The following is a 21605-nucleotide window of genomic DNA, read 5'->3' on the forward strand; positions in this document are numbered from 1 at the left end:
TAACGTTACAGGCTTCACTGTCATGGACCAATCTCTTCATTCCGCTCCCGCCAGCCTGCATCTGCAGCTTTTCATACCACACTCCGTCTGACTCCCACCCACTACCGCAAGAACTGGTCCCAAACCCAACCGCAGTCCCGCCATGTTATTTTAGTGATGCAGCTCACTTGCCAGCCATGGTCCCAGCAATTTTGCGCCCTATAGGCAATATCATATGCGCAAAAATAACTTTTTCACATGGCCCGAACTTCCACCTTGTGTATTCTTCTATTCTAACTCATTTGAGTTCCTCCAAAATGTTTTATATATTTTTCAGTTTTAAAGCAAGTTTTCTGCAGTTCCACACATTTTGCCATGGGGTGGAGAGAACATTTAGCAATTGTATAACAAATTTCATGCAATTCTACCATTTTGCCATGGGGTGGAAATAATGTTTTTTCCGTTTTGAAGCTCATTTCCCGCAATTCTACACATTTTGCCGTGACTTAAGCCATGTTAATGATATCTGAGTGAGAGTAACTAACTAAATCAATAGGGGCCCCCTGGAGGTCAGGGCCCCTGGGCAAGTGCAATGTGTGACCGGTCGGTATTCGGACATGATAGCTGTCTAGACTAATTTACAAATAAAAAAAGAGTTAGCTGAGATGGCTAAGTGAGTGACTGTCATTGACTGACATAACCAAATTTAGAACTTGCACCTTGTGCATTCTACTATTCCGCTTATGTCGCTTATGCCTGGAGCCAGCCCTGACTGTACCTGTTTTTTTTCTGTCAATAATTTATTGTGGCCACCAACAATTGGAATGTGCATGCCACCACCTACTGTGCGGGAGTGTGTAGTCCACAGGAGGTTGGTGGCACCTTATTTGGGGAGGACAGGCTTGTGGTAATGGCTGGAGCGGATTTAGTGGAACAGTATCATTCCATTTGTTCCCGTTCCAGACATTATTATGAGCAGTCCTCCCCTCAGCAGCCTCACTGTTGTAGTCGATCACGTTACACTTACTTTGTGATACAAAAAACTGTGTGCTGGCTGTGGTGAAAAGGGAAGTTAAAAAAGGGAGTGGGGGGGATTGCACCACTAACTAACCCTGCACCTATATCCCACCCTTCTATAAAAACATGATGCTAAGAAGCCAACCGTACTGAATTACATATTATTCAGATCACTCTGTATTGGCCTACTACTCACAGGGAACTGATCTCTTATTCTTGGCCATCATCCTCTCCTCTCCTCCATGCATCAGCATACGACACCTTCTGCACTATGACCCTGACAACCTCTACCTGTCTCTCTTGCACCTGACACTTCTGATCCCCAACGATTCTACACACTCTTTTGTCTCCTGCCCTCCTGACCTACACACTTCTTACATCTTGGAATCAGTCCTTACTACACACTGCTGCAACATGTACATAAGCTTGGCATACATCAGGTGGCGTCACTCCTCACGATTCTCGTCCTTCAACAAAGCAGTGATTTGTAGATCTATGTAGCTATGCGGAGGACTAGATTGGACTTATGTTTAACACTTATGTAGGATAGGTGTAAAGCACTATACTCAAATTGGGCCGAATCCTGTGCCCTCCCATCTTACAAAGCTCAATGATAGTCCATGGTGCCATCTGGTGGTGAAGAAAAAGTCTGTGAACCCCTTGGAATTACTTGGATTTCTGCATAAATTAGTCTTAAATTTTGACCTGATCTTCATTTTGGTCACAACAATAGACAAACACAGTGTGATTAAACTAATAAAACACAAATTATTTTATTTTTCTTGTCTTTATTGAATACATCATTTAAACATTCAGTGTAGGTTGGAAAAAGTATGTGAACCCCAAGGCTAATGACTTTTCCAAAAGCGAATTGGAGACAGGAGTCAGCTAACCTGGAGTCCAATCAATGAGACGAGATTGTAGATGTTGGTTAGAGCTGCCCTGCCCTATAAAAAAACACTCACAAAATTTGAGTTTGCTATTTACAAGAAGTATTGCCTGATTGTGAACCATGCATCGAACAAAAGAGATCTCAGAAGACCTAAGATTAAGAATTGTTGACTTGCATAAAGCTGGAATGGGTTACAAAAGTATCTGTGAAAGCCTTGATGTTCATCAGTCAGTAAGTAAGTCAGTCAGTAAGACAAATTGTCTGTAAATGGAGAAAGTTCAGCACTATTGCTACTCTTCCTAGGAGTGGCCGTCTTGCAAAGATGACTGCAGGAGCACAGCACAGAATGCTCAATGAGGTTAAGAGGAACTGTAGAGTGTCAGCTAAAGACTGAAAGAAAACTCTGGAACATGCTAACACCTCTGTTGACGAGTCTACGATACGTCAAACACTAAACAAGAATGGTGTTCATGAGAGGACACCACGGAAGAAGCCACTGCTTTCCAAAAACAAAACATTGCTGCACGTCTGAAGTTTGCAAAGGAACACCTGGATGTTCCACAGCACTTCTGGCAAAATATTCTGTGAACAGATTAAACTAAAATTGAGTTGTTTGGAAGGAATACACAACACTATGGGGGGGGGTACACCAACCTCAAAACCTCATCCCAACTGTAAAGTATGGTGGAGGGAGCATCATAGTTTGGGGCTGCCTCAGGGCCTGGACAGCTTGCAATCATCAATGGAAAAAATGAATTCCGAAGTTTATCAAGACATTTTGCAGGAGAATGTTAGGTTATCTGTCTGCCATTTGAAGCTCAACAGAAGTTGGGTGATGCAACAGGACACGACCCAAAACACAGAAGTAAATCAACAACAGAATGGCTTCAGGAGAAAATACGCCTTCAGAGTCCTGACCCCAACCCGATATAAAATGCTGTGGTGTGGTCTCGAGGGGTTCACACCAGACACCCCAAGAATATTACTGAACTGAAACAGTTTTGTACAGATGAATGGTCCAAAATTCCTACTGACCATTGTGCAGGTCTGATCCACAACTACAGAAAACGTTTGGTTAAGTTTATTGCTGGCAAAGGAGGGTCAACCTGTTAATTACATACTTTTCCCAACCTGCACTGCGAATGTGTACACAGTGTGTTCAATAAAGACATGAAAATGTAATTGTTTGTTATTAGTTCAAGCAGACTGTTTGTCTATTGTTGTGACTTAGACGAAGATCAGATCCAATTTTATGACCAATTTATGCAGAAATCCAGGTAATTCCAAAGGGTTCACATACTTTGTTTTACCACTGTAGCTAATAGCAGAAAAATTATAGTGTACTGTGGGAATTCAAATATATTTTGTTTAATTGGGGATAATCCGGACCAGTCCAGTATGTTCAAGTCTAATTAGTCCAGTCAAGTGCAGTCAGCCCCGTCTAGTCAATCAGTCATGTCTAGCCATGTGTCCAAACAGGCTTGGACCCCGGACATTGCTGTGCATTGTATTTCACTTCATGTCTCATAACTTAATTTATAAGATCTGCTGGGTATTGATTGAATAGGAGGCAAACTCAACTGACCATTATTAGGCCATACTCTCAAGAGAATAAGATACATTAAATCTGCACATTCATTCAGAGATTTCATCTGTATCCATTTCAAACAACCAAAATAGAGGTTTCTTTTAGACAAAAAAACCCCACTCTCTATCAAAACCTTTTGACCCTTACGAGTTTCTCAAACCCAGAGGCGCAACATCGCGAGACTTCCAGGAAGGCTGTCGAAAGAGACGATGCAGACCGGTTTAGGGTTTGAGAAGTCAATGGCCATGTTCGAGAAGATCAAAAACTGTAGTGTATCATGGGTATATTGTGCCTGACTGATCAACAAATGGAGTAGTTATTTATGATGCAAAGTTATTTGTAGATCAGTCAGTCGGCAGCCAATTGAGAGAAGATAAACATTATTCCTTAGTTGTAAATTGTCATAAGTAGCTGGACATGTAATTCCTCCAACCTCGTAAAATTGACAAACTGACACGTTTTTCTTTTCGTAAACAACTTCATATTGGAGTGCCTTTCATTTGACGGCCTTTACATGCGCAGTTCGGGGCGATGACGTATTTCTGCGCATGAGCTTAGCTAGATCCTCACAAGTAAAAAAAAGATTTAAAAAAAAAGGCCTGTCTACACGACCAACCAGCTGAGGGAGTGTAATAACACGTTTACCCGTTTCGGTATATTTCGAGTTCAAGTTTGAGGTTCAAGACAATTGCGAACTTTGAAAAAAATAGGTAAAGTCATGACGGCAATGATCTTTAGGTCGGAAAGTCTGAGTTCTAGAAAGATGCAAGAGTTGCAAGAACTGTTTTTCCCAGTAGGAGCTAGTTTTTTTCCCCCGAGTTCCCAGGTGTCTTGAATGCACTGAAATCAGAAGTCGGAGATTTCTGAGATCCAAGTTGTTGTGATAGCGACACACATAACTAAATATGCCAGGTTCAAAACAACTTGGAACCACCAATAGATTCGGCAACGCCACTGAAGTTCATAACATTGAGAAAGGACAAAAGGGTAAATTGTCTTTTTCTTTTTTAGTTAACTAATATACTAGATATAGCTAACTTGCAACTCTCATCTAAAATGAGCTAGCTAACTAGCATAATGGATTCCATTCCAACCACAGAGTTATTCTATTTGATAAAGCAACATTGTCGTTTTTATTTTATCTACAAGCCTTTCATTATAATAGTAATATAGCCTATCATATTCTTTCTCTCTATATATATATTTTTTAATCAGTTTTGATATTGCAGATAGGTTGTGGCTTCCATCAATGTAATTGTCTGCATCATTTCCAATCCCCCATATAATGTATATTTTAAAATATATTTTCCTTTATTATTTCCCCCTAATCCTACCATCCCTCCCAATCCCTCACCTAGTGTATTCTTTACCTTCAACAGATGCACAGCCTTTCGAAAAGGAAACACTGCAAAGAGCTTTGGGTGTTTAGAAAAGTGCCATGCAATTCCAATCAATTATTATAATAAAATGTTTTTCCATCTTCCATAGCTTGAAGACCATGCCTTTGCACAGAGATGGAAACTGGTAAAAAAAAAAAAAAGAAGAAAAAAAAGATGGACTGCAAGGTGATAGATAATAAACATCTCCCACGTTATCTGCTTTACTTTCCTGGTTTTAAGGTAGATATGAAAAAGTATATCTACCTACTGTAAGGAAAAGTCTATAGCTGCATTTATTTAATATGTAAAACAAATAAATTACCTTAGTAAGTGCCAAATAAATCAACTGGGTTGAAATCATCTTAAATTGGCCAAAAATCAACAAAGAATTTTTTTTATCTGTGAACATTTATGTGAAAGTGTATGTTTTACTTGTGAATTACTTGTCCGTTTGTTTAAATGCCATTTTAAAAACAATGCAGCTGTAGTCAGACACAGCGGCCAAACACAGCAAAGGTTCCAATCATTTTTTAGATGGTGAATTTTACAAACACTTCAAATTAAGTACAGTATGTGTTTGGTGTAATTCTTTCTCAGACAAGGTGAGTTTTATCAATATATTTGTCTCAATTTACCAACAAAAAAAAAATCTAAATGCTAATTAGCAACCTCAGCAAGACTACAAATTCCTGCAGGAAGCTCATGCATATCATCTCTAGCCAACGCTTTCAGCTTCGTTCATTAGTGTGATCAGATACCTGTGCCTAATCCATGTTGAATCCATGTGCTGTATTGAAATACATACTTTTAGATTTGTGTAGATTGTTGTGAATTGTTAGATACTACTGCACTGTGGGATCTAGGAACACAAGCATTTCTCTAGACTCGCAATAACATCTGCTAAATATGTGTATGTGACAAATAAAATTTGATTTTGAATTGAATAAAGTGTTTAATTTCTCTGTCTTGGCTAGCCACTGACTACACTTGAACTAGTTAGCAGAGCAGTATATATATACTATTTTTGTATTACTTAGCCTAGATAATTGTTTGTACAGTATGTCGACTCTGGTGTCTATTTCAGACCTTATGACATTTTTGAAGAATGAGCATTAAAAGGGGAGAATACTGCTATAAGTCTGGCCATGTGAAGAAGTGCAGCTATAGTTAGGGGGCAATTTACCGTTTTGGTGAAGGCCAGCATGAGGGATAAAGTGTATCCTGTGTCGGCGAGTGTAGCTATTAAGTTTGCGCATTCTATGCAGCTGTTAACATTCTACAAGGAAAGAGACACGTAATATTGCACTACAATATTTTGGGTTAAGACAAGTTACTATGAGTAAGGGCAATGATAAACTTGCAAACTGGGTTTGAATAAGACATCCGATTATCACTTTGCATGTAGAATATTTGGTTTTATTATATGGATCACGCGTTATCGAACATCACACTCCCTCGTCTGATTGGTCGAATTTGTGGCCGTGGTAACTAGTGACGAATGCTAATGTGCTAGTCGGAACTAGGAAGTTCTGAAATATGCGACTTGCTAACTGGTTGTAGTTATACACGTGCCACGTTCAAAAATGAGGCTGATATTTAATCGGATGTATAAATATGACACCCTTTTAAATAATCGAATGACCTAGAAAAGCACTCATCGCTAAAAAAGGGGGGAAAAAAGTAGTAGTACATTTTCTGTGAAAATCACTACAATAAATGTGCTTTAGCTAAAACCCTGGCCTGGCTAAACTATCTAGCTACTAAAAATAAAAAATAAAATAACAAATATACACACAAATGAGTAATAATTTAAAAAAACATATCTAGCGATTTACCTCTGGGGGTCCTCACCGGGATATGCAGTACATAAACATTTCCGTTATAAATGTATGTTGTTATGAGGAAATATACCGTTGAAATGTAAATATAACTGTTGATGTTGAATCTGCAGAATGTATTTCATTTAATTAACTTAAGTGAGGTACCAGAATATAAAGACTACAATAACCACAACTGTGAACTCGGAAATCTCCGATTTACTCCAGCGCGTTCAAGACAACTGGGAACTTTGGGGGGGAAACGAGCTCCGCCTGGGAACAATCGTTTGAACCGTCATCGAAGTCGAAATTCAAAGTCGGAAACTCTGGCATCTTTCAAGAGCGCAGTCTTTCCGGCCTGAACATCATCGACGTCATGATTTGAGCTCTTATTTTTCGACTTCCCAGTTGTCTTGAAAGCTCCTTAAAATAACCTTTACTGGAAATGTGAATCTCTTTTCATTGGTCGTTGTTTTGTCTCCAAGTTAAAACAGCTAAAATCTTAGTAAAGTACCAGTTTACATAGATAACGATTTAAACAACACTTAAGAAATATATTCAGCTACGTAACATTAGCAAAGCAAGCCAGATAGGTGAAGCCAGAGGATCTCAGCCAGACGTGGGACCAAGTAACGTTAACGTCGTTAGTCAGGCACACCCTAAATCTGGGCACCCATGACTGAAACGTAACGTCAGGCGAGAGTCATGCAACATGAAGTAGTTTTGACTTTTGTGATCTTGAAAGACATTCACTAGCAACAAGAACATGCGAATCACTTTTTTCAGAACCTGGATATGACTGTCTCATCATGCCACAGACACATCCGTCCGCGAGATAGCGTTTGCCAGCCAGTCTGCTAAATTCAATAGCTACACCTGGGCTAGCTAGCTAATAATTCGTTTTGTTGTGTGCTTTTGCACATATACTATTGTTGTAATATGAATGCACCGATGTATACATTTGTCGCAAGAGACGAGAACAGCACCATTTATGCTGAAGTCTCCAAAATTCTCGTCGCAACTGGACAATGGAAGAAACTGAAAAGGGATAATCCCAGATTCAATTTGATGTTGGGCGAACGGAACAGACTGCCATTTGGACGGCTTGGTAAGAGTAGCACTTTTGGCATACTCAGTAAATGGTATTGCATGGCTTTGAATACATTTTGTTGGAGTGTCAGTATTCTTGTTCTCACCCTCAAATTGAACCCATTAATTGTGTCGCATGAAACAGCTAATGTAGAGATCTATAATGTAGGCCCATAGTAGATACACACACACCACCAGTACTATTATGGCACTCACTGCATCGTTCCCAGCCTCCTTGTGAGTCTAACCAGGACTGCTGCATATTCTGCATTATGCAAAGAAACAAGAAAGTGATTCCCTTATACCACTAATAATGTTCCTTAATAATTTTTTTGTGGCCCACCCCTGTTTCACTTTACGATTCATATTTTGGGCTTGACTATCCTGGAGCCCATAGTCTAGACTATATTGGCTAATATGTTACGAAATGTAAACCTTATCCTGGTGATGTCACTGAATCACATCCTCTGCGGATGAGTAAGAGAATGACACAAAGTAGGACACATTGAAGTTTGACTACAGAGAGGGAAAAGGACCAGACACGTGCAAAATGCTTTCCTGTGTTTACACCGCCCTATTGTCATCACTTTTTTCTTCATGTGTTTGTTTATCCTCCATAGGTCATGAGCCAGGACTGATGCAACAGGTGAATTATTACAGAGGAGCAGACAAGTTGTGCCGCAAAGCATCTTTAGTCAAGTAGGTATTTGAACTTTGGTATTGAAAAGGTTTGTGTAATCATTTTCACTCTGATACTGTAACTTACACTCAAATTCACACTGATGCTGTAAATATCATCAATATCCTCTTTCTTTACATTATGCAGGCTAATCAAGACTAGCCCAGAGCTTCCAGACCCCAGCAACTGGTTACCTGAATCCTACATCATCTATCCTACTAACCTAAATACCCCCGTTGCTCCTGTAAAGAATGGCATCAGCCACCTGAAAAGTAACCCCAAGACAGATGAAAGAGAAGTTTTCCTGGCCTCTTATCACTCAAGAAAGGAAAGCGGAGAGGGAACAGTGTGGATCGCCAAGTCATCTGCTGGAGCAAAAGGTACATCCCAGTCATCACGTGTGAAGGCTCGGGTTTCTATTGATAGCTAGTACTGATAGATACTGTAGTCGTTGGGCACTATGGGGAAAATATGATATTGTTGCCTAAAGAATCTATTTTTTTAAGTTAATGCTTGCCTCATGTTTTTGGAAGTTTCCTTGGACTGCCCAGTGAGTTACAAACTCTTTATTGGCAAAATATGTATTCCAAGGATTGTATACAAAGATTAGGCTTGGGTTGGTTTTCTTGTTCCAGGTGCTGGAATTTTGATATCCTACGATGCAAATCAATTGCTGGAGTTCATTGATAATCAAGGGCAGGTTCATGTCATTCAGAAGTACCTAGAAAGACCACTACTGCTGCAACCTGGCAACCGTAAATTTGACATCAGGTAAGCAGCTGATACTAATATTTTTGTGAGTGATAGCACATCTGTGTGTTTATTACATATTTATTACCAACAAAATACCATATAGCCTTATAAATACACAATTCGGGCTGTCTGAGGAACAGTAACAGAAGCAATGTTATTGCTGGGGTTTTGCCCAGTAGTCTTTAACTCTGCGGGTTTGTATGGTTCTTAGGAGCTGGGTGCTCGTGGACCATCAGTACAACATCTACCTGTACCGGGAGGGTGTGCTGCGGACGGCCTCGGAGCCCTACGACAGCTCCAACTTCCAGGACGTGACCAGCCACCTGACTAACCACTGCATCCAGAAAGAGCACTCCCAGAACTACGGCCGCTACGAGGAGGGCAATGAGATGTTCTTCGACGAGTTCCGGCAGTACCTGCTGAGCACCCACAACATAGCACTGGAGACCAGCATTTTACCTCAGATCAAGCAGATCATAAGGTAGCTAGCTACTTTTCATCCTGTGCTGTGATGTTTGTGTTTTACTTAATTGAAGATGGAAAAATACCCTTTTTTGTCAGATGACATTGCAAACATGACCTTTCCCTAACATGCATAGTTCTACAAATAGCTATGTACAGGTATTTGCTACACCACTACTCAGACTCCTGACAGTGGTTGTTCTGTCTGGTCTCCTAGGAGCTGTTTGACATGCATTGAGCCAGCCATCAACACTAAGCACCTGTCCTATCAGAGTTTCCAGCTCTTTGGCTTTGACTTCATGGTGGACGAAAGCTTCAAGGTGTGGCTGATCGAGATCAATGGAGCTCCGGCCTGCGCACAGTCAGTATTATTTTATATCCTTTTCCTCCTAGTGGTCATATACACATATGCAGTGCATTCAGGAAGTTTTCAGACCCTTCCCTTTTTCCACATTTTGTTACATTACAGCCTTATTCTAAAATTGATTAAAATCATTTTTTTAACTCATCGATCTACACACAATACGCCCTAACGGCAAAGTGAAAACAGGTTGTTCGAAATGTTTGCACATTTATTAAAAATAAACAACAGAAATACCTTGTTTACATAAGGTTCAGACCCTTTGCTATGAGACTCGAAATTGAGCTCAGGTGCATCCTGTTTCCATGGATCATCCTTGAGATGTTTCTACAACTTGATTGGAGTCCACCTGTGGTGAATTCAATTGTTTGGACATGATTTGGAAAGGCACACACCTGTCTATATACAGTTGACAAGTGCATGTCAGAGCAAAAACCAAGCCATGAGGTCAAAGGAATCGTCCGTAGAGCTCCAAGACAGAATTGTGCCGAGGCACAAATCTGGGAAAGGGTACCAAAAAATGTGCAGCATTGAAGGTCCCCAAGAACACAGTGGCCTCCATCATTCTTAAATGGAAGACGTTTGGAACCACCAAGCCTCTTCCTACAGCAGGCCACCCGGACAAACTGAGCAATCGGGGCCTTGGTCGGGAAGGTGAACAAGAACCCGATGGTCCCTCTGACAGAGCTCCAGAGTTCCTCTGTGGAGATGGGAGAACCTTCCAGATGATCCAAGATGGCGTTTCAGTAGGACGTATGTATTTGTTGTTTTGTTTCCGTGTCTTATCCCGTGTAAATAGTATGTTCGTATATCTCTTAATCTCTTATCCCGTGTAAATAGTATTTTCGTATATCTCTTAATCTCACTTTCTATCTACGAACTAAATATACTTTCCTGCAACCCCCCTCACCCAATTTGGTACGGATCTGCTATTTTTATTCCTTATAACTGGAACTTCCATCCGGAGCTAGCCAGCTAACTAGCTACTAGTCTTTGTTAGCCACGGGCTAGCGGTCTTCACCTTTTTGCCGGTCATCAGCCAGCCTTAGCTCAGACAACACCTGCCAGTCTGCACAGCGCGATATCAACTCGGAGCATAAATTGGACTGCTTCTCTCTACCATATTACCAGATTCCTGCCTCTCTGGATCATTACGCCGGATCATCGCAGCTAGCTAGCTGCAAACGAGGGGCTACTGTTAGCTAACGCCTCTGTCCCGAAGCAAGCACCAGCTAGCCTCGAGCTAGGACCATATACCAGCTAATTCTAGGGCTACAATACCTCCTTTGCTAATTGGCCTGGACCCTTTATTGTCGACATGGAGCCACGCTGATCCATTACGACTGGACTGCCGACGTGATCGCCTGATGTGGTCTCAACAGGCTATTCTGTTATGATGTCACCGTAGTAGAGGTCGACCGTTTAATCGATATGGCCGATTAATTGGGGCCGATTTCAAGTTTTCATAACAATGGGAAATCTGTATTTTAGGACACCGATTTGGCAGATTTTTATATATATTTATTATTATTATTATTATTATTTACATCTTTATTTAACTAGGCAAGTCAGTTAAGAACACATTCTTATTTTCAATTAGGGCCTAGGAACGGTGGGTTAACTGCCTCGCTCAGGGGCAGAACGACATATTTTCACCTTGTCAGCTCGGGCGATTCAATCTTGCAACCTTAGTTAACTAGTCCAACGCTATAACCACCTGCCTCTCGTTGCACTCCACAAGGAGACTGCCTGTTACGCGAATGCAGTAAGCCAAGGTAAGTTGCTAGCTAGCATTAAACTTGTCTTATAAAAAAACAATCAATCATAATCACTAGTTAACTACACATGGTTGATGATATTACTAGTTTATCTAGCGTGTCCTGCGTTGCATATAATCTGACTGAGCATACATGTATCTGACTGAGCGGTGGTAGGCAGCAGCAGGCTCGTAAGCATTCATTCAAACAGCACTTTCGTGCGTTTTGCCAGCAGCTCTTTGTTGTGCGTCAAGCATTGCGCTGTTTATGACTTCAAGCCTATCAACTCCCGAGATGAGGCTAGTGTAACCGATGTGAAATGGCTAGCTAGTTAGCGGGGTGTGCGCTAATAGCGTTTCAAACGTCACTCGCTCTGAGCCTTGGAGTGGTTGTTCCCCTTGCTCTGTATGGGTAACGCTGCTTCGAGGGTGGATGTTGTCGTTGTGTTCCTGGTTCGAGCCCAGGGAGGAGCAAGGAGAGGGACGGAAGCTATACTGTTACACTGGCAATACTAAAGTGCCTATAAGAACATCCAATAGTCAAAGGTTAATGAAATACAAATGGTATAGAGGGAAATAGTCCTATAATTCCTATAATAACTACAACCTAAAACTTCTTACCCGGGAATATTGAAGACTCATGTTAAAAGGAACCACCAGCTTTCATATGTTCTCATGTTCTGAGCAAGGAACTTAAACGTTAGCTTTCTTAGATGGCACATATTGCACTTTTACTTTCTTCTCCAACACTTTGTTTTTGCATTATTGAAACCAAATTGAACATGTTTCATTATTTGAGGCTAAATTGATTTTATTGATGTAATATACAGTGGGGCAAAAAAGTATTTAGTCAGCCACCAATTGTGCAAGTTCTCCCACTTAAAAATATGAGGCCTGTAATTTTCAACTACAACATTTTCTGCCAAGATAGAACTGCCAAAGGGGGTGGAGTTGCAATCTACTGCAAAGATAGCCAGGTCTCTGCCCAAACAGTTTGTGCTTCTACTTTTAAAAATCCACCTTTCCAGAAATAAGTCTCACTGTTGCCGCTTGTTATAGACCCCCTCAGGCCCCAGCTGTGCCCTGGACACTATATGTGAATTAATTGCCCCCCCATTTATCTTCAGAGTTTGTACTGTTAGTTAGATGACCTAAACTGGGATATGCTTAACACCCCGGCCGTCCTACAATCTAAGCTAGATGCCTTCAATCTCACACAAATTATCATGGAACCTACCAGGTACAACCCTAAATCCATTTAAACATGGGCACCCTCATAGATATCATCCTGACCAACCTGCCCTGTAAATACACCTCTGCTGTCTTCAACCAGGATCTCAGCGACCACAGCCCCATTGCCTGCGTCCGTAATGGGTCCGCGGTCAAACGACCACCCCTCATCACGCTCCCTAAAACACTTCAGTGAGCAGGCCTTTCTAATCGACCTGGCCCGGGTATCCTGGAAGGATATTGACCTCATTCTGTCAGTAGAGGATGCCTGGTTAATCTTTAAAAGTGCTTTCCTCACCATCTTAACTTCATATGGCTGCTGGGGCAGTATTGAGTAGCTTGGATGAAAAGGTGCCCATTGCAAACGGCCAGCTCCTCAGTCTCAGTTGCTAATATATGTATATTATGCATATTATTAATTAAGTATTGGATAGAAAACTCAAGTTTCCAAAACTGTCAAAATATTGTCTGTGAGTATAACAGAACTGATATTGCAGGCGAAACCCTGAGGAAAATCAAAACAGGAAGTGGCTTCTATTTTGAAAACTCCATGTTCCATAGCCTCCCTTTGCTGGATTTAAAGGGATATGAACCAGATTCCTTTTCCTATCGCTCCCTCAAGGTGTCAACAGTCTTCAGACAGTTTCAGGCTTTTATTTTGAAAAATGAGCCAGAATGATAACATCGCGTCAAGTGGTCACATGAGTTTTGCTTGCGCAACAGAATTTGGACAGCCATTGTTTTCCCCTCTCCTACTGTGAAAGACATTTGCGGTTGATATATTATCGATTTATATATTTTAAAAACAACCTGAGGATTGATTATAAAAAAACATTTGACATGTTTCTGTGGACATTATGGAAACTATTTGGAATTTTCATCTGCGTTGTCGTGACCGCTCTTTCCTGTGGATTTCTGAACATAACGCGACAAACATACAAACAGAGGTATTTTGGATATAAAAATTATCTTTATGGAACAAACGGAACATTTGTTATGTAACTGGGAGTCTCGTGAGTGAAAACATCCGAAGATCATCAAAGGTAAACGATTAATTTGATTGCTTTTCTGATTTTCGTGACCGAGCTACCTGATGCTAAGTGTACTTAATGTTTTATCGTGCGATCGATAAACTTACACAAACGCTTGGATTGCTTTCGCTGTAAAGCATAATTTCAAAATCTGACACGACAGGTGGATTAACAAAAGGCTAAGCTGTGTTTTCCTATATTGGACTTGTGATTTTCATGAATATAAATATTTATAGTAATATTGATTGTATGTAGCGCTATGCTATTCAGCGGTTGTTGATTACACTTATCCCGATAGGGGGATTGCAGCCATAACAAGTTAAATAAGCATGCCCCATTCAAAAAATGTAGAACTAAGAACAGATATAGCCCTTGGTTCACTCCAGACTTGACTGCCCTTGACAAGCACAAAAACATCATGTGGCGTACTGCATTAGCATCGAATAGCCCCCGTGATATGCAACTTTTCAGGGAAGTTAGGAACCAATATACACAGGCAGTTTGAAAAAGCTAGCCTTTGCTTTCCTAACATAAATTTGCATCCTGTAGCACAAACTCAAAAGTTCTGTTACACTGTAAAGTACATAGAGAATAAGAGCACCTCCTCCTGCTCATTGCACTGAGGCTAGGAAACACTGTCACCACCAACAAATCCACGATAATCGAGAATTTCAAGAAGCATTTTTCTACGGCTGGCTATGCTTTCCACCTGGCTACCCCTACCCCGGTCAACAGCTCTGTACCCCCCACAGCAACTTTCCCAAGCCACCCCTATTTCTCCTTCAACCAAATCCAGATAGCTGATGTTCTGAAAGAGCTGCAAAATCTGGACCCCTTCAAATCAGCTGGGCTAAACAATCTGGACCCTCTCTTTCGTAAATTATCCGCCACAATTGTTGCAACCCCTATTACTAACCTGTTAAACCTCTTTTGTATTGTCTGAGATCCCTAATGATTGGAAAGCTGCTGCGGTCATCCCCCTATTCAAAGGGGGGAGACACTCTAGACCGAAACTGTTACAGACTATCTATCCTACCCCGCCTTTCTAAAGTCTTCGAAAGCCAAGTTAACAAACAGATCACCGACCATTTTGAATCCCACCGTACCTTCTCCGCTATGCAATCTGGTATTCGAGCTGGCCATGGGTGCACCTCAGCCACACTCAAGGTCCTAAACGATATCATAACCGCCATCGATAAAAGACAATACTGTGCAGCCGTCTTCATCGACCTAGCCAAGGCTTTCGACTCCGTCAATCACCGCATTCTTATCGGCAGACTCAACAGCCTGGTTCACCAACTACTTCTCAGAATTCAGTGTGTCAAATCGGAGGGCCTGTTGTTCGGGCCTCTGGCAGTCTCTATGGGGGTGCCACAGGGTTCAATTCTCGGGCCGACTTTTTTTCTCTGTATATATCAATGATGTTGCTCTTGCTGCTGGTGATTCTCTAATCCCCCTCTACGTAGACGACACCATTCTGTATACATCTGGCTCTTCTTTGGACACTGTTAACTTACCTCCAGATGAGCTTCAACGCCATACAACACTCCTTCTGTGGCCTACAGCTGCTCTTAAATGCAAGTAAAACTAAATGCATGCTCTTCAACCGATCTCTGCCCGCACCCGCCCATCTAGCATCACTACTCTGGACGGTTCTTACTTAGAATATGTGGACAACTACAAATAACTAGGTGTCTGGTTAGACTGTAAACCCTCCTTCCAGACTCATATTAAGCAGCTCCAATCCAAAATTAAATCTAGAATTTGCTTCCTATTTCGCAACAAAGCCGCCTTCACTCATGCTGCCAAACACCCTCGTAAAGCTGACTACTGATCCTTGACTTCGGCGATGTCATTTTACAAAATAGCCTCCAACACTCTACTCAGCAAATTGGATGCAGTCTATCATAGTGCCATCCGTTTTGTCACCAAGGCCCCATATACTACCCACCACTGCGACCTGTATGCTCTCATTGGCTGGCCCTCGCTTCATATTCGTCGCCAAATCCACTGGCTCCAGGTCATCTATAAGTCTTTGCTAGGTAAAGCCCCGCCTTATCTCAGCTCACTGGTCACCATAGCAGCACCCATAGCTAACTCCTCATTTGCCTGCCTTTCCTTCCAGTTCTCTGCTGCCAATGACTGGAACAAATTGCAAAAATCACTGAAGCTGGAGACTTATCTCCCTCACTAACGTTAAGCATTCTGTCCAACCGAGAGGTTTGGGTAGAGTAATTATTTTGAAAATGTTTGTTCCATTGTTCAAAGCTTAGACGGCTATGTTAACCTCCCATGTTAGGTTTAATTCATGTTGTGTCTTTTGATCACTGACGTCCAAGTGAACCTAAATGTGCTTGTAAAATTGTCCTTTGAATCATTCATTTGTTCAGGTATAATCTCACCATGCCTGATTTTAAGGGGTATCTTATTAATTGCACTCTCTCCATCCTCTAGGAAACTCTACCCGGAGCTATGCCAAGGTATCGTGGACATAGCCATCTCCAGTGTCTTCCCACTGAACAATGATACCGAACCACGATCATCTTCCTCCTCCCCCGCTCCCCACTCCTCCTCCCCCTCCTTTTCCACTCTCAACTCATCCTGTTCCTCTCCGAAACTGAGAGGACCCCTCCACGTGGGCCCATTCACCCGGTTGTAAGTCCCTCCTCTGCTTCAGAAGTTCCAACCTCTGCCCTCTGCTCCTCACTCCTATGCTTTTCCCGAGATGTCCCACAGGCCAGGAAGCTTTGCCATCTCATTGGTTCTTGCATGGCAAGTTGTCTCGAATGGGAATACCCTTGTGATTGACTGAAGATTGTGTGACTTTCTCGTATGTGCTACCACATTCTCCTCCCCATACCCCCACAGTGGAAGCACATTTCAGAGGAAAGCCTGGACAGGCATTCAGAAAATGAATGTGTGTAGACTTGGTGAATGTTCGGATGGTGATGAGGATTAAGATTAATTGGCGACAGACTGACAGATTTGGGGGTCCCAGAACAAGAAGCTTCCCTTGTGAACCAGTGCTGCCACTGAGGCGACCCTAGACTGTGTATGGACGGCCTCTGAAGATGGAGGGGACGCTTCACTTATTATACAGACTTTAGTGCCTTACATCTCCACCCATACCCCCTTAAAGATGCAACCTGTCGATTTTAGCATAGCGCCTCTGCTACTGCGTGTGTTATGTGAGCCTGTGTATTGTCGGTCAGGCAAGTGTGTATGTCTGTGTGGTCTAGTCTTTTTTTTTTTTTCTGGGTTTGGAGATCTTTGGATTTTATCCACAAAAGTTAGCATTATCAGGGGAGGGGAAAAAACTTTCCTGCATCTTGATATGAATACCTGACATTGCCTATAAATCGTTCTTCATATCATGGTTATTGAAAAAGCCCCAGAGTTTTTTTTTGTTGTACTGTATTTTAAGAGGATTAAAGCAGAAAATAGGCTACATTTTTATTGCTACTGTAATTGTATTATAGCTATTTGATAGCTGTTATTCCATGCTCGCTGTGTAGTGTTAGCTCTTCCATTTTGACAGACTTTTATTCAAGTTCATTTAGTCAGTGTTGTTCATTCAGTGTACAAAAGATTCCTAGACAGACTACTCCTTTTTCCTCTGTCAACAAAGAGCATTTGTGGAAGGACTAGAGATAAACCTCCCCTGTTTAATTTGAGACTAGCTTTGCAACTTCCGAACATTTCAACCCATTTGAACCTTCTAAAGGTTCTAACAGTCAAACCTTTACACGGTTATGCACTACAGCTGTAGATCTGTTTTTGTTTGTGATTTTAATAGAGATTGCATGCCGGTGTGGAAGCATGTTACTGTGTCTGTTGTGTGTCATAATGCAAGTAGCCAAGAGCTGCCTTTTTAAAAATGGTCTATTTCATAGAAAGTGAGTTTCTTGTTAGTTTTTCCTTGAAAACCTCTAGTAAACATAGTAGCTTCAACCCCACAAACTACTTTGTCAACGCAAGGAAGGATAAAAGGATTTTTAGACTACTAGCGCTGTTGGTTATGGTGTTGCATAGCTTCCATAATATTACGTGGAGTTGTAATGCATGCATGCTAACAAGTAGTTTTTCCTGCCCTTGTCTGTCTGTTAAACTGTACTATTCAGTGTAGACAACCTGACCACGTTCAGTTTACAGAGGCTTTAGCATTATTGCCCACAGTTAACTCTTAGATTAAGTTACTTTGTCCTCTGTTAAAATGTATTTTAAGTATTAGTTAGTCCCTTTTAAAAGGGGCAATCCGTAGTTGAAACGATAACAAAGTGCATCTGTTTCGGTAAAAGGCTAGGGGGATGCGGCTGGAAAAAATGTAACCACTCAAATTCATAGACCGAGCTATGGATGCAAGGACTGACCATCCCATGATATCAACATTAGAGTTTTAACCATGTTTTTAGGCTATTGTTTGTTTACATGTACTTTGTTTACAAACATTGGAGTAAACCAAGCTTATACACTACATGAAAAAGTATGTGGACACCTTCTCGTTGAACATCTCATAAAAAAATCATTGGCATTAACATGGACTTGGTCCCCCCCCTTTGCTGCTATAACAGCCTCCACTCTTCTGGGAAGGCTTTCCACTAGATGTTTGAACATTGCTGCTGGGACTTGCTTCCATTCAGCCACAAGAGTATTAGTGAGGTTGGACACTGCTGTTGGCCGATTAGGCCCGGCTCGCAGTTGGCGTACCAATTCATCCTAAAGGTGTTCGATGGGGTTGATGTCAGGGCTCTGTGCAGGCCAGTCAAGTTCTTCCACACAGATGTCAACAAAACATTTCTGTATGAACCTTGCTTTGTGCACAGGGGCATTGTCATGCTAAAACAGGAAAGGGCCTTCCCCAAAGTTGGAAGCACAGAATTGTCTACAATGTATTTTATGCTGTAGCATTAAGATTTCCCTTCACTGGAACTAAGGGGCCTAGCCCGAACCATGGAAAACAACCCCAGAACATTATTCCTCAGACGATTATTCCTCCAAACCCAGATTTGTCTGTTGGACTGCCAGTTGGTGAAGCGTGATTCGTCGCTCCAGAGTCCAATGGCGGCAAGCTTTACACCACGCCAGTCAGCGCTTGGCATTGCGCATGGAGATCTTAGGCTTGTGTGCTGCTGCTCGGCCATGGAAACCCATTTCATGAAGCTCCCGACGAACAGTTCTTGTGCTGACGTTGCTTCCAGATACAGTTTGGAACTCTGTAGTATGTGTTGCAACCAAGGACAGACAATTTTTACAAGCTTCAACACTTGGCGGTCCAGTTCTGTGTGCTTGTGTGGCCTACCACTTCAAGGCTGAGCCATTGTTGCTCTTAAACATTTCCACTTCACAATAACAGAACTTACAGTTGACCGGGGCAGCTCTAACAGGGCAAAAACTTTACGAACTGACTTATTGGAAAGGTGGCATCCTATGACTGTGCCATGTTGAAACTCACTGAGCTCTTCAGTAAGGCCATTCTACTGCCAAGGTTTGTGTATGGAGATTGCATGGCTGTGTGCTCGATTTTATACACCTGTCAGCAAGGGTGAGGCTGAAATAACTAAGTCAACTAATTTGAAGGGGTGTCCACATACTTTTGACTCCATAGTCTATTTTGGGTTCTGATGGGATACGAAAGTTGAACTTAACTCATGAGGCATGTGCAAGTTATATTCTTCAAGAACCAATGGGTACGACTGCAGACTGCCCCTTTAACCACTACCTCTTCTCTTCATTATCACACATTTTCAAATATTTTAGTTGAGGTCATGCTTCAACATGTTTTGAGTCAAACACCGCTTAAGGGACAACATTGGCACATTTATATTTTAATCCGTATCTTATGTTTACAAGATTGCTATGGGGAATGATGTACGGACAAGTGAATGACTGCTAAAATCAAATCTATTTGATATGCACATGGTCAAAACGTACAATGGCTATGAATTATATTATATAGTAGTTGCCGTTGAATGTTCAGTTAGATTGTATATCATAGGGGCAAAAAATAAAGGTTTGTTTCTAGATAAAAAAAAATAAAACTTTATTCAACATATTGGAAAATATCCAAAGACAATTATCAGTATTATCAAAATTAGGGAAATGTCTTTCAAGCCAAGGGAAGGGGTGTCAGTGGGAATTGCCTCTTGATGTTTGGAAGATGCAATAAACCTCCTGCATATTTCATTTGTTTGATTGTAAAAAGATACATTTGGCTATTGCTATCTGGTCTGTGTGACTATTAATTGTTCAATCTCTTGTAACGTCTGGTTCTCCTCAGTTTATTTGAACTGAACTTTTCCCATTTTTAATTACTTGCATTATCATCGTATTTTATGAATTCCTATTTCTTACCAAAGTTGAAAAATTGCTTTTATGTCTAAAAGGAATGTCATTATTTTCCCCCATAGTATTACTTATCTAGCTATGAATGTGAGTTTTAGGTATTTCAAGGCCTTTAAAGAGCAATGTGTAACTTCCTTTGAGTGTACCGCCATGGGAGACGAAGAAGTGACTTAAATCTGTCATTATCAAACATTTTCACTAAACCAAGGCAGCCAAGAAGAAAGAAATCCGTATAAGACATAACAGCAACATTGACACATTTGAAATGTTAATCTCTCCTCCAGTCAACAAGGTTATACTGTACTGTATGTAGTCAGAGGAATGTCTATGATGTCTTTTTCTTCAGCCATTGTTTCTTAAACTCTTGCATGAAAACTTGATTGGATAAAAAAATGTATGTAGAATAAAATGTATTGTTGATCAGAGTCTCCTGACTTTTATTGTGGTGTAAAGGTGACATAAGTGGTGATATAAGACCCAGGGATGTACACTAGATATAACATGAAACAAAATAATATACAGTACTAGTCTAAAGTTTTAGAAAACCTTCTCATTCATAGGTTTTTCTTTATTTTTACTGTTTTCTACATTGTAGAATAATAGTGTAGACATCAAATCTATGAAATCATGTAGTAACCAAAAAGGTGTTAAACAAATCCAAATATACTTTATATTCTTCAAAGTAGCTACCCTTTGGTTTGCACACTCTCAACCAGCTTCACCTGGAATGTTTTTCCAACAGTCTTGAAGGAGTTCCCACATATGAGCTTTTTCTTCACTCTGCGGTCCAACTCATCCCAAACCATCTCAATTGGGTTGAGGTCGGGTGATTGTGGAGGCCAGGTCATCTGATGCAGCACTCCATCACTCTCCTTCTTGGTCAAATTTATACTCATCAGATGAAAGGACAGATTTCCACCAGTCTACTGTCCATTGCTTGTGTTTCTTGGCCCAAGCGAGTCTTCTTATTGCTGTCCTTTTAGTAGTGGTTTCTTTGCAGCAATTTGACCATGAAGGCCTGATTCATGCAATCTATCTGATCTGAATCTGATTCACGCAATTTATTTACTAACTCTATTTTATCAATGAACCAATCGGGCTTCAGGAAGAAGCATAGCACAATTATAGCAGCCATGAAGGTTTTAAATTATATCACTGAAGCCATTGACAAAAAACAGCACTGTCTCATTTTTTATTGATCTCTCTAAGGCTTTTGATACAGTTGATCAT

At 41.1% G+C, this 21605-nt stretch overlaps 1 protein-coding gene and 1 long non-coding RNA gene across 2 annotated transcripts; both read left to right on the forward strand.

Annotated features, from left to right (window-relative positions):
- The first annotated feature begins 4044 nt into the window (after window positions 1-4044).
- Window positions 4045-5803, forward strand: LOC110502293 (uncharacterized). The gene is made up of 2 exons (XR_002470312.3): window positions 4045-4463; window positions 4965-5803. It is a non-coding gene; the product is annotated as an uncharacterized LOC110502293 (long non-coding RNA).
- A 1095-nt stretch (window positions 5804-6898) lies between these two features.
- ttl (tubulin tyrosine ligase) lies at window positions 6899-20795 on the forward strand. The gene is made up of 7 exons (XM_021580218.3): window positions 6899-7780; window positions 8382-8460; window positions 8588-8820; window positions 9076-9211; window positions 9405-9674; window positions 9873-10016; window positions 16488-20795. Exons 1-7 carry the CDS (start codon window positions 7612-7614, stop codon window positions 16690-16692), a joined length of 1236 nt encoding a protein of 411 aa, XP_021435893.1. The 5' UTR covers window positions 6899-7611; the 3' UTR covers window positions 16693-20795.
- The last annotated feature ends 810 nt before the right edge of the window (window positions 20796-21605 follow it).

This window comes from Oncorhynchus mykiss, chromosome 23, assembly GCF_057628025.1.
Source record: "Oncorhynchus mykiss isolate SJ-2025 chromosome 23, ASM5762802v1, whole genome shotgun sequence".
NCBI lineage: Eukaryota > Metazoa > Chordata > Actinopteri > Salmoniformes > Salmonidae > Oncorhynchus > Oncorhynchus mykiss.